At 46.7% G+C, this 13,076-nt stretch overlaps 1 protein-coding gene across 3 annotated transcripts in view; it reads right to left on the bottom strand.

Moving 5' to 3' along the window:
• Positions 1 to 368: 368 nt before the first annotated feature.
• The window catches only part of WDR53 (WD repeat domain 53), a 13,188-nt gene continuing 480 nt past the window's right edge, over positions 369 to 13,076 (bottom strand). Inside the window, exons 2-3 of one of the 3 annotated variants that reach the window (XM_056121865.1) lie at positions 7,315 to 7,810; positions 369 to 991 (exon numbers count right to left, since the gene is read on the bottom strand). In XM_056121865.1, coding sequence (XP_055977840.1) covers positions 398 to 991; positions 7,315 to 7,794 — 1,074 coding nt within the window. In that variant the 5' untranslated portion in view covers positions 7,795 to 7,810 and the 3' untranslated portion in view covers positions 369 to 397. Of the gene's footprint in view, positions 992 to 1,584; positions 1,652 to 7,289; positions 7,811 to 13,076 lie in introns of those variants that run through there. The other 2 variants (XM_056121866.1, XM_056121867.1) reach the window with 2 other exon arrangements.

The raw sequence follows: 13,076 nt of genomic DNA, 5'->3' as shown, positions 1-13,076 counted from the left end.
GGGCTACACCTGGCTGAGCTCAGGGCTGACTGCTGGCAGGGCTCAGGGGACCATATATGCCGCCAGGGACAGACCCCAGAGCAGCCACATGAAAGGCAGACACCTGGAGCTGGTGAGATAGCACAGCAGGTAGGGCATTTGCCTTGCACGCGGCTGACCCGGGTTCGATTCCCAGCATCCCATATGGTCCCCTGAGCACCTCCAGGAGTAACTCCTGAGTGCAGAGCCAGGAGTAACCCCTGTGCATCGCCAGGTGTGACCCAAAAAGCAAAAATATAAGAAAGGCAGACACCTTACCCACTCCCTGTGCCACTCTCTGGCCGCAAGAGTGAGAATATTTTTAAAATAAAAAAATATTATTTGCTACATCCAACCTTACAAATGCTTTTTATTGAAGTTAATGTTCATTTAAGGGATATACAGAGATACAACTAGTTTGATCAGCTACTAATATATGTTGGTGTCCCTTTAATTTTGTTCCCAGCAGCCAGTTCACTTTCTCTCCATGTTCAATACTGAGCTTTGGGAAAAGCTGGCAGGGCTCTCCGTCGGCTGCCGCGGCATCAGTGTTCCCGCTCTGCACACTATAAATAGCCCTTTTTGTTTTCTTCCTGTGGGTCTGCTTGGTAGGACTCTTCTGCTTTTTCTCAGCGCCATGGCTGACATCCCACAACATGATCTTTCCGTCGTTCCCTCCGGTCAGCAGCAGGTAGGATTCCGGCAGAAAGGAGACCTGGGAGACCCCCAGTGTGTGGGCCTTAAAGCCCACTTCCCGTTCGCATTTGACGCCCGCCACCCTAAAGATGCGAACTTTGCCGTCTTCTGCCCCACAACTGAAAATATTGCCACAGGACGCCACAGACACGGAGTGTGCGAGAGCAGGGTTGAAGAGCTGACCGGGTGACTGTGGACACTCCAGTTCATCGGCTTCGTCCTCCTGCAAATTTGTAATCCAGACTGGCCTGGCCTTCTGAAGATTCCACAGCATTACCTTTAAATAAGAGAAGTTCTATCGTTAAAAGAGAGTTCTAGTCCTTTTGCTCAAGTATCATTCCACTTCAAAGGAATCCGATGATAATTAGTAGGATACAGTCCCTGTTAGTGGTGTTTGGGGTTTTGGCACACACCCGGATGTGCTCAGGGTTTACTCTTGCTCTGCCCCCGGGATCACTCCTGGTACCCTTGCAGACATACGGGACGCCAGGGACCAAATCTGAGTAGCACACAAGGCAAGCGCCCTCTCCACTCTGCTACCTCTCCAGCTCCCCTGCATATTTAATTCTTATTCTTACCTTAAGTGACATGTTCTAGCTTATCCGTTTCTTGAGATTAATTCACCTTTGTTAATGTCTAACATAATGCCTTGGAAGGAGCAGAAACGTCCAGCATGTTTATTAATCTTACATGTTGCTACACAGCACCTTTTGTTGTTCTTAACCATAATATCCAAATTGACTGAAATAAAACGCTAATTAAAATCATTTAAAACAAACAAGCTTTGTGAATCGATTTTACACTAGAATCTAGTGATTCATTCTCTTCCTGCAGCAACCAATATTTGAAAAGGAAAAATATTTTCAATACCTTCAAAGTGAATAGAGCTGAGTTTTACCATGGAGTCTTCCCTCTGACCTATGATTCACCAGTGAAATAGGACACTGAGATCCACATGACCTTTTCAGCTAGTTAAGAGCACAGATCGGAACTGACACAATCACAACTGCTGATGCTATTAAGAATTTGGTTTCATGGTAACTTACCATAACTCAACCTCTTTTCAAAAGAGATGGCATCCAAGAACCCTTATTTTATGCTCCTTCTAGGGAAAGCACCAAAAATCTTCTTGAATTGCATTTATATTATACTAAGTGACCAGCCATCACTATTTGGGAAAATACAAATACTAACTGAAATAAAATAAATATCAGAAAATAAAAAATAAATGAGTGTGGGAGTGATTACAGGCTAGTTCTAAGGGCTGAGAGTACATGCTTTGCATGTAGGAGCCCTGGATGTGAACACCAGCATTGCATAGTCCCCTCGAGCAATGCTGCCAGAGAAACCCAAACAAAGCTGAGTGTGGTCCAGAAATCAAGCAAAAAACCCCCCAAAAAACAAAAAACACACAACAAAACAGACAGCATGACAAGTTAATGGATAATGGACGTTCCAGGATCTGCCACTTAACTATATTGACTGGAACCTCCAAGTTTTTTTTGTTTGTTTTGCTTTTTGGGTCACACCTGGCAATGCACAGGGGTTACTCCTGGCTCTGCACTCAGGAGTTACTCCTGGCTGTGCTCAGGGGACCATATGGGATGCTGGGAATCGAACCCGGGTCAGCCGCGTGCAAGGCAGACGCTCTACCCGCTGTGCTACCTCTCCAGCTCCCGGTTTTTTCTCAGACAGCCACCTAATGCCTAGATTAGATTTTCTACCTTCTGTCTTTACTTTTGGGCCTTGCCAGAGCTCAGGGAATCATGTGGAGCCAGGTCCAAGTATGCCAAGTATGCCTTGAGACCTTTGACCTAAGTGTTTTTTTTGTTGTTGTTTTTTGCTTTTTGGGGTCACACCCGGCGATGCACAGGGGTTACTCCTGGCTCTGCACTCAGGAGTTACTCCTGGCAGTGCTCAGGGGACCATATGGGATGCTGGAAATCGAACCTGGGTAGGCCACGTGCAAGGCAAACGCCCAACCCTCTGTGCTATCTCTCCAGCCCCCGACCTAAGTGTTTTCAGCAACTTAAAACATTCTGGTGTTTATTGAGATAATTGTTATACCAAATTCTACAAATTTAAGAGTCACTTTCAAGTACTGAAGATTTCCAGATTGGGCTTTCATAACTTATTTACTCTTCTGAACTGCCAAGGATTTTGAGGGCTTTCACATTCAATTTCTCAACTGCCTGTTCAAAATTACCATAAACATAGAGCTCAGGCATATTAGAGAAACATAATGAGAGTTTCAAGTTTCTAAGTCAATGAAATGTCCAAGTAGACAATGTGCAAATGTTTCTAAGTGAATGCAATCACACCAAAATGAGCCCACGAAACACTTTTCCTCAGCACCACCTGGTTTTCATAACCGATTCCAGTCAGAACCGATTTCAGCGCAGCCCAAGCATCACTGGGCGCTGCATAAAGCCAAAAAGGAAAATTCCACCCTCAGCCAAAAAATTCTTTTTTCCCTCTTTTTGGGTCACACCCTGTATTGCAAAGGGGTTACTCCTGGCTTATGCACTCAGGAATTACTCCTTGTGGTGCTTGGGGGACCATCTGGGATGCTGGGAATCGAACCCGGGTCGGCCACGTGCAAGGGAAATGCCCTACCCGCTGTGCTACTGCTCCAGCCCCACCAAAAATTCTTGCCACAAAAGACTCCTTTTCAGGGCCTGGAGAGCTAGTCGGTAGGGCACTTGCCTTGCACGAGGCTGGCCTGGCTTCCATCTTAGAATCATAAACATTCCCAAGAGTAATTCCTAAATGCAGACACCTGAGCACAGCCAGGTGCGTCCCCAAAACAAAAGATTTATCCTTAAGGAAAAGAAAATTTCTACTACCCTAATCCTGTTTATACTCTTAAAACTATCTTTCCGATATGGGGGAGGGGGGAACAACCTATGAATCACTTGTCTTCAGCTGAGGAAATGGAGGTATACGTTGTGTAAGAATCAATGTTTATACTACAGAGATATGAGGTAGTTTGAAATTTCCAGATATTTACAAGTAAAAAATTGTATTTGAGTGATAGGGACAGCAGTACTTAATGTTCTTTGTTATGCATTACATATCTTTTTCATACTTAAATAAAATATCAAGCCGTCTCAGGCTGGAGAAATAGCTCATGGTCTGAGCACATGATCTGCATGTGGAAGGCCTGGCTCCGATCCCTGGCACCTCATGGTCCCCTGAATACCACAGGGAGAAACCCCTGGGCTCAGGGCTGGGAACAGCCTCTAACCACTGCTGGGTATGGGCCCCACACAAGGGAATACCCGACAGTCTCAAGCAACTTAATAAAACACTCTGTTCTCCAAAAAGGCAGGCCAGGGCTTATTTTTTGAGTGCTTTGCCTACTGATTTATTTACCTTGTGGAGTGAGGGGTTGCACACAGCCGGGCTGCCAGAGGGACCCTCTCTGTAGACTGGGCACAAGGGTCAGAACTCATGGCCCTCTGGGAGGTGACAGGGCCGGACCTCTAAGCTCCTCTGCCATTCCTCCAGGCCTCCCGACATCCCTAAACCCGCTAGCGATAGCACAGCGGTAGGGCGTTTGCCTTACAAGCGGCCAACATGGCCGACCCCAGTTCGATTCCTCCGCCCCTCTCGGAGGGCCCGGCAAGCTACCGAGAGTATTCGATATGCCAAACACAGTAACAACAAAGTCTCCAATGGAGATGTTACTGGGCCCGCTCGAGCAAATCGACGATCAACGGGAGGGCCTTTACCTTTATCTATTAAGTGTGGCAATATTCCCACACCTGATGAGACAGAGCAGTAAGTCCCTTCTATTATCATCCGGACTGCCCCACAGACTCCATTCAGAAAGCTTACGATATTGGGTAAGCAGGTTTTAAGATGTAAACCATGGAAGAAAAGTAGTTTCTTGGAAGTATGCCGGTGCTGTCTTTGCCACGACCCCTCTATCATAACATGCAGAATCTACAGTGAACTGTCAAAAGTTTTTGGCAATCAAGTCGATTCCCCAACTTCCATTCCATGAAACACCACCACACTATTCTCCAGCCGCTGTCCCACACTAAGGCTTCTTGACGAAAGACAAAATGTTCCAGATCTAATCTAAGATTTAAATTAGATCTAAAAATCTAATCTGAAGAACACAAGTCATCTTGGTTTCTGTGCCACACCTGGCAGTGCTTAGAGGCTACTCCTAGGATAGTGCTCGAGGGACCATGCGGTGCCAGGGTCCAAACCTAGAGCTCCCGCATGAAAAGCATGCACTCCAGTCCAGCGAGTCAACTCCCTGGCCTCAATAGATCATTTCTGACGTGTCTATTGTGGTGTCTGACTGGAAAGGTTTAAGGATGACTGATCGAAAAGGCAGCGTATAGTCTGTTTCACACACATCCACCTGGCTGGAAAAGTCTTTCTGCACAACCAAGGAGGCAGAGGGTGATCCCTGAGGTTGAACTAGACAGGCACAGACCGAGGGGCGGAAGAGGACTGGAATGTGCAGGGTCACTGTGCCTGTGAGCGGCAGTGATTCCCAGCGGAGGCTACAAACACATTTGGTGGGACAATTGTCCACTGTTCAGGCGGTGTCTCAGCACTGCAGGATGTCCACCATTCTGCTTCTAAATGCCAATAACTTGGGTGGAGAAAGCAATCACCGTGACAAAACCAGAACAATTTCTGGTCAGGAATCAGTCATGCTCAGGAATCACCAGGGGCTGGGGGAGCATAAGGTGCCGGGGCTTGAATCCAGCCCTCCTGCATGCAGAGCATGAGCACAGCCCAAGCTGAGCGCTGAGTTCTCTCTCTGGTCCCTCTCTGCTAACTCCTGAGAAGCAAGGAAGGTGCGAGCGGGTGCAGTAAAGACCACCAGCCAAGACACTGCAAAGACAAAACCTTCGATGCTATTAAGACAACCACAGAAACATTAGAATATGTAATTGTACACAATGTAGAGGAAATGCCCCAAACAGTGCAAGCATATGCCATTAGTAAACAATGGTTCTTTTCCTCCTAATGACATGCTAGTCTCCAAACCAAGAACTTTTTTTTGGAAGTATAACAGGTTTTTGAGAAATAAAGGGAGGAAAGGAGAAAAGGAGGGGGGAGGGTGGGAGAGAGAGAGATGGGAGAGAGAGCAAGAGCATGTCCCAGTACACTCCCACGGAGAGAGAGACAGAGAGAGAGAAAGCACAGAGAGGGGAGGGAGGGAGGGGGGGGGGGAGAGAGAGAGAGAGAGAGAGAGAGAGAGAGAGAGAATGTCCCAGAATACATCCCTGGGAAAGAAAGCTAGAACCCAGAATACATCCCAGAGAGTGAGTGCCCCAGTACACATCCGAGACAGAGAGAGACAGAGAGAGAGAGAGAGAGACAGAGAGAGAGAGAGAGAGAGAGAGAGAGAGAGAGAGAGGGGAGAGCCCCAGAACATATCCCAGCATTCAAGTATAAAAATGCACAGCTCAAAAGGAGAGATGCAGGCAACACACATGCTCGGCAGGAACACATGTGCTCAGGCAGCCTATGTGCCCCAAACCAAGAATTTTTAATCACATTACTCCTTGTATTTTGTTTGAATACCACTAGGGCTAGAGCGATAGCACAGCGGGTAGGGCGTTCGCCTTACAAGCGGCCAACATGGCCGACCCGAGTTCGACTCCTCCGCCCCTCTCGGAGAGCCCGGCAAGCTACCGAGAGTATTCGATATGCCAGACACAGTAACAACAAAGTCTCCAATGGAGACGTTACTGGGCACGCTCGAGAAAAATCGACGATCAATGGGAGGGCCTTTACCTTTACCTTTACCACTAGTATCATACAGCAAAAACAGGCTTTGGAGCCAGAGGCTGAGAGAGAGATTCTGATTCAGGCAACTGTATGGATACAATATGAATCTCAGTTCCCTCGTTTCTAGAAAAGAGTAATCATCAAAGTTTCTAAAAAAGGAACGATGTGAATCTATGTAAAGCACTGGCAATTACTAAATGCTTACCAAAGGGAAGACATAAATTAGTTTGACTCCAGTGATGAAAGATTTACTCTCGAGAAGCAGTGAGAAAGCTCAAGTTTTCTTGATTACACCAAAACAGTTTTTCCATCGCTTCTACTTGGATCAACATATTTTACTTCTCTTCATGAAAACCACGAATGAAACAGTCCCCCACATAATGGGGCTTCTAGATAGACTCTACCCTCCCAGTGGCATTACTCTGTTCTGGGTCTGACGCATGATCTTCCTTCCTTCAGGAAGGAGGGAGCATGGATGGTGCCACTGAGACACAACATGCATTGCCCATGTGCGAGGTCCTGGGATCAGTCCGCAGCTCCAAACACAAGCACCGACACACCCCAAAACTTGGTACTAATACAGTACCCTGACCCCTTGTTTAGAACATCTGAAATACCTGAATTTTCAGGTTTCACACAGAGAAGACTAAAGAATTTGTGAATGATATCTACTGTGCTTTGTCCGATTGGCATTCAGTGTGCAGTACAAGGAAAGCTTGAGGTTCATAAGGCATGTTAGCAGAGAACAGACTATGGAAAGATATATTCAGCTCAATCAATAAATCTGTAAGCAAATCCCGTTCAGAAATTACCCACGAACTCTCTGTAAAGCATCACCTGCATATCCAGTCCACAGGAAACCAGGCTCTGAGGCCTTTGGGGCCGAAAAGCGACCGAGGAACAGATGTTGGAGTGTCTCTTCAGGGATCTGCTAACTTTCTTATTTTCCAGATTGAGGATTTTGATTGCCCCAGAGTCATCAGCAGAAGCCAATAGGTTCTCAGTGTCATTCAGTGAAAGGCAATTGATTTCCTCTTCATTCACCTGAAAGTCTTCTAGAGAACCTTTGAGGGCCCTGACGTCCAGCACACTAATGGCTTCCCCATGGGAGGCATACAATTTCGTGGGGCAGGAGGCTGAGAAGACGACACTGGTGACATCGCCGTCACCCTGGAAGTGTGTGCATCCCAGCTGTGTTCCGTCGTCAGCCCAGAGGTGGAGATCGCCGCCCTCGGCCCCAGACGCCACCAGTCCTTCTCGACTCGAGTTCAGGCAGAGAACAGGAGTCGAATGTCCGCCGGTCCACCTGACTGCCATAATGGTGGAGAAGGCTCTGTGAAGGGGGAGGGGAGAACACTATAATATCTTGTTTTATATAGAAGACAAACACGATACACTTCCTATCAGTACTTCAGAGACAGTGAGGAGAGGGAGCGGGGATCGCCTTGCTGGCCTGAGGCCTGGAATTCCATCCACAGCACAAAGCGTGTGATCTATGGCACACTGCAACCAAGCGTGTCACCCCCAGCTAGCAAGCAAGGCACCTGGGGTCTGCCAGGGCCCCAGCCAAGGTGTAAGAGCACCGGTCGGCCACAGCAACTCGGAGATGGAAAGAAGGCCCAGGACATCTAAAAACAGCCCAATCGATGGGAAAAGCTATTTGAAGATCGAATCTGCAAGGCACCAGCGGCGGGGTGGCTGGCGGCAGTGCGGCCGGGTGCTGCTGTGGTGACTGCAGAGGGCAGAGCTGCCAGGGTTGTGCTCGGGAACCGCCGGCAGCCTCAGGAGGAAACTCATGGCCTCCTGCTTGCAAGGTACGAGCTTCAGCCCCGTTTCCCAACTCCCTTCATTTCTGCTCTCAAAGCACAGATTCATCAATTTAAAATCGCCGTCTCAGGTGAGACAGGGTTAAGACGCTTGGATGCAGCCAATGGGGCACCACATAGTGATGGTCCCCAAAGCCCCGCCAGGAGTGACCGCTGCGCACAGAGTCAGGAGTTAGCCCTGAATACCTGTAGGTGTGCTCCCCCCAACAAAAACAATCCCAAACCAGTGTCCACTTGCACTTACATAGTCATGGTATTTATAATCAGTGCAAAATTTAGATTCCCAATATGCTAGGGGCTCCAGGACAATACACGGAAATTATCACACATTATCCTACCTTAACTGCTTCTTGTGCAAAGCAAAAAAGGAAATCAGGTCAATTTCTACATCTCTAAATGAGCAGACAAGGTATCAACAAATTCTGATCCATCTAAAATTCAGTTTCTCATTTCACAAGTGAAGTGAGAATTCAGTGAAAAGTGACCAGCAGAGCTTTGCTATTTTCACCAACAACTCAGATAAATTTCCTCGTGCTACTTAGGAAAAATCATTCAAGAATCTACAAATCTACCTAAAATGTCTAGAGCCATCACAAAGCTTATTTCCTCCCACTTCAAATCATCAAAAACAGCTAGATCACTGATCTGTTAGTCTTAGACACAAGGTTACAAGTAGAACCACTTCCATAGATGACAAATGGGAAAAGGACTATTTCAGCAAAACTCAATAAGAGGAAATTAATTAGATGAAATCAAGTTAAGTTTAAAGGAGAGGTTTGAAGGAAATGACTCACAGGGAGGCAGAGATAGAGAATCCTGCTGGTTCGATTTTTCGCTGTCAAGTCTAGGAGTAGTTAAATTGGCCAGAGAGGCAGCTGTGGGCTCAGCACAGCCTGCATGAATTCTGATACCACATGGTCCTGAACTTCAGCTCTGCTACAATAAACTGAATTCAAAACCTACAAGTCTAAACTCTTTTGGATTTTGTGACCTCCCCGTGGTGTATTCGATATGCCAAAAACAATAATCACAAGTCTCACAATAGAGACATTACTGGTGCCCGCACGAGCAAATCGATGAACAATAGGAGTTCAGTGCTACAGAGGTTTTGGAGTCCTGCAGGGATTTTAGGTTTTCTTTAAGTGTGAGGGGGCCTGAGCGATAGTAGGTAGAGTGCTTACCCTCTGTGTGTGCAGCCGATCTGGGTTTGATCTCCAGGACCCCATATGGTACCCGAGCCCCACCAGGAGTGAGCCCTGAGCACAGAGCCAGGAGTAAGCCCTGAGCACTGCTGAATGTGGCCCCCCAAGCAAAAACAAAAAATAATTAGGCAGCATATCTCTAGTTCTTTCTCCGTCACACATCTATCCACAGGAAATCTGAGTAAATGCTGATTGGCAGGCAAAAGTGTTAACAAGTTTTCTTCCTAACTTCATTCTTTCCTGGAAAAAATTAACTTAATTCAAAGGGCTGGAGCACATGCAGCTCCTGGATTTGGCCCAACCTCCTGACCCCCAAATAAGAATGATTAAACAGAAAAATTAATTACAGTCTTACCCAACATGCAGTTGGTACTGCTGTAAACAAGGGCAAGACTCTTGCCAGAAGGGGAGGAAGCGACAGGTAAGGTGCTAGCCTTGCACACAGCTGAGCAGGTGCAATCCCTGGCAGGTTGTACGGTTCCCCAAGCCCCGCCAGGAGTAAGCCAAAACAAAAACAAACCAATAAAAAAGTTTCGCAAAGAAAAATATAAAAAGTTTTTGGCAGGAGAATTCATGCTCATATTGAGCATATGATGCAGTCTTGAGAAGAAAAGGATTAAGGAAATAAAAAGCAGGCCCAAGAGGAAGGCAAATGGGTTCAACTGAAGGGCCAGCCAGTCCACCCAAGGCCCAGTGCTTTGTGAGAACAATGCAAAGGGCCACTGGAAGGCACTCTGCAGGCAAGAGGTGTTTCATGCCACGTGAATACGAAGACTTCTAGGCTAGTAAAAAAATAATAAAACGGGCTGGAGCAATAGCACAGTGGGTAGGGCATTTGCCTTGCACGCGGCCGACCCGGGTTCAATTCCCAGCGTCCCATATGGTCCTCTGAGCACCGCCAGGGGTAATTCCTGAGCACAGAGCCAGAGTAACCCCTGTGCATCGCCGGGTGTGACCCAAAAAGAAAAAAAGATAATAAAAAAATGAAAGAGTTGAGAGGCAGGGAGCCAGCTCAAAGGAATATAGCAAACGCCTGGCAGCACCAGGTCCCAGGTTTGATCCTCGCCACCATATGGATCTCAGCTCTGCCGGGTGCAACCCTGGGCAGCCAACAGCACAGCCTTGCCAGAACTTTTCTGATTATGTGGCTGAGTACTGCAAGGACTGCTCCCTGAGCACTGCTCCAGAGGACCCCTCCAACCCTGCCCCAAACAAGTTTGGAGAAGTTCTAGATAACCCTATACTTGAGACTTTTCATTTCAGTCAATATTTAGCATGTAGAAGATTTAAGTAACTTAACAAAAGCACTAGGAACCACTTGTTTCTGAGCCCAAGTAAGCTGTGTTCAGTGCTTACTCCTGGCTCTGTGCTCAAGCAATCAGTCCTGGTGAGCTTAGAGGACCATATATGGTGCTGGGGGTTGAACCCAGGTCAGCGATGTGCAAGGAAAACGCCTTATCTTGTACATGTTAAGGCTCCAGCCCTGAAAGTAAACACTCAAAAACCACCATCAAAAAAGGTTAAACAATCAGACTGCTGTGACAGAAGGTAAATAAATCTGGGATGAATCAAAATGATCCTTCATTTTGTTTGGGAGAAACAGCCCGATGGTGCTCAGGGCTTTCTCCCGGCTGTGAGCATAGGGATCACTGCTGGCAGTGTTTGAGGGACCATATAGGATGCCAGGGATCGAACCTGGGTAGGCCACATTGAAGGACCCCACCTGCTGTACTATCTCTCTAGCCTGAATCAAAACAATCTTTTAGAAATGCACTGTCCAGCTATTTACATGACTGAGCTGGGAAGCCAACCAGGAACAGGGAAGAGCAGCACTGCCCTCCCCGCCCCCTCCCCCCACATGTATCAGGTCGACCAGTGTCTCATTCACAGGAACTCATAGGTCAAGGTGGCAATTAGGTTATATCCTATGATGCATCACTTTAATTAGATAATAGAGTCCTTTCAACATCTATGAAATCAGGGAGTGGGCTGAGAAGGTGGGGTATTTTGAGCATTTTTAGAAAGGGTGGAGTGCAGCTGGCATATCTGCACAAAGGGCATAGGCAGGGTACAAAACATGAGCATGAGGGCATGGTCAAAAAAGGCAACAGACAGACATAATTTTGTTGAAAGATATTTTAGTTTTGGGGTCATATTTAGCAGTGCTCAGGGACCCTGTTGGTGTTTAGAGAACAACATGGTGCTGGGGATTGAGCTGGCATCATGGCGTTCACCTGATGCAAAGAAAGTTATCTTAATATCTCTCCAGACCAAGAGAAGGAAGTTTTAATAATAGAAATGCTTTCTTACTTTGAAACTGTACCTGGACTACTTAGTACTTGACCAGTAAGTCACCTCATTGCCTAAACCAGAATGATCACATTAAAACTGTGTGTACGTTTGGGGAGTGGGGGAAGAATGAGCGCATCTGGCAGTGCTCTGGGCACCTGTGTGCTAGGGGCAGGTGTGTGCTGCCCCTAGCAGAGCTCCAGGCAACAGGTGGGACTGGTTCCAGGGATCAAGTTCAGGTCTCCTGGATGCGAAGCTCAACGAGCTCGCTCTCTGACCCTCACATCAGATTTTTCAAAGGCTCTACCCTCACCTACATTGTGAGGACAGGATAAAAGAGACATCTTCAATAACTGAGTGATTTCTTAACACCAGCTCCAGGCAGACTTCCACTTCTCACCTAGCTTTTCAAGCATCTGTGCCCTGGAAGCTGATCACTCTGCTGGTGCTCTGTTCCCTGATGCAAGAGAAACCCTCTCCTATCCTTGATTTTAAAGCCTGTCCAAATAAACCTTGCTCTTCTTCCCTCCTAAGTCCTCAACCTGAAAATGGGATAATGAATAAAACACAGTTCGGGGTTACTCAATGGACATGATCGTCTATATTTAGCAAACAGAATGATAGATGCAGTGATTATAGGTCAATATTTCTTCTCATGTTTGGGTTTTCCAAAGTTCATCTTGACATGAAGAAGCTAGAGAGGAACCAAAACGATTAAAGGGTGAAGCATTACTTAGTAATAAAGAACCTAAGTTTCTACACTTGGAAAAGACATCTGGGAAGAAGGTACTGGTAGACAATGTATCAGAGAAATGATTGGTTAGACTGGAGATTAAAAAATAAGGATCACACAGAGCAGCAGAGCTGCTAGAAATAATTCTTACAACAGAACGGTAAAACACTGGCGTGGACTACTAAGGGAATCTGTGAGCCTGTTATAACAATTACCTTCTATTTTTACTATTTTCTCTTAGTAAGCATTCTCTACAGGCTATCAGAAAACATTTAGGGCACCTACGAAAAGAGAGCCAAGTAGCGCTTGTTATTTTCCCTTCTAAGAAGTTAGGCATTGTTCTCCGGCCTGGAATGATTAAAGAAATCCAAACGCATTGGTTAATCACCCTCGTGAGTGGGTCCGTGGGAAGGCCGGGAAAGACTGAACTTTCATCCACAGAAAGGAGCACTTGGGGGGAACTCACGGAGAGAGCGCACCGGGGTGAGCGTGTCACCGTCGGGTGTGGCCCCCCAAACAGTAACAACAACAACAACAAAAGTGGCACTT

This window comes from Sorex fumeus, unplaced genomic scaffold, assembly GCF_029834395.1.
Source record: "Sorex fumeus unplaced genomic scaffold, SorFum_2.1 ptg000044l, whole genome shotgun sequence".
Lineage (NCBI taxonomy): Eukaryota > Metazoa > Chordata > Mammalia > Eulipotyphla > Soricidae > Sorex > Sorex fumeus.
The sequence above is the reverse complement of the archived record's forward strand: the minus strand, read 5'-3'. Positions and strand labels throughout refer to the sequence as shown.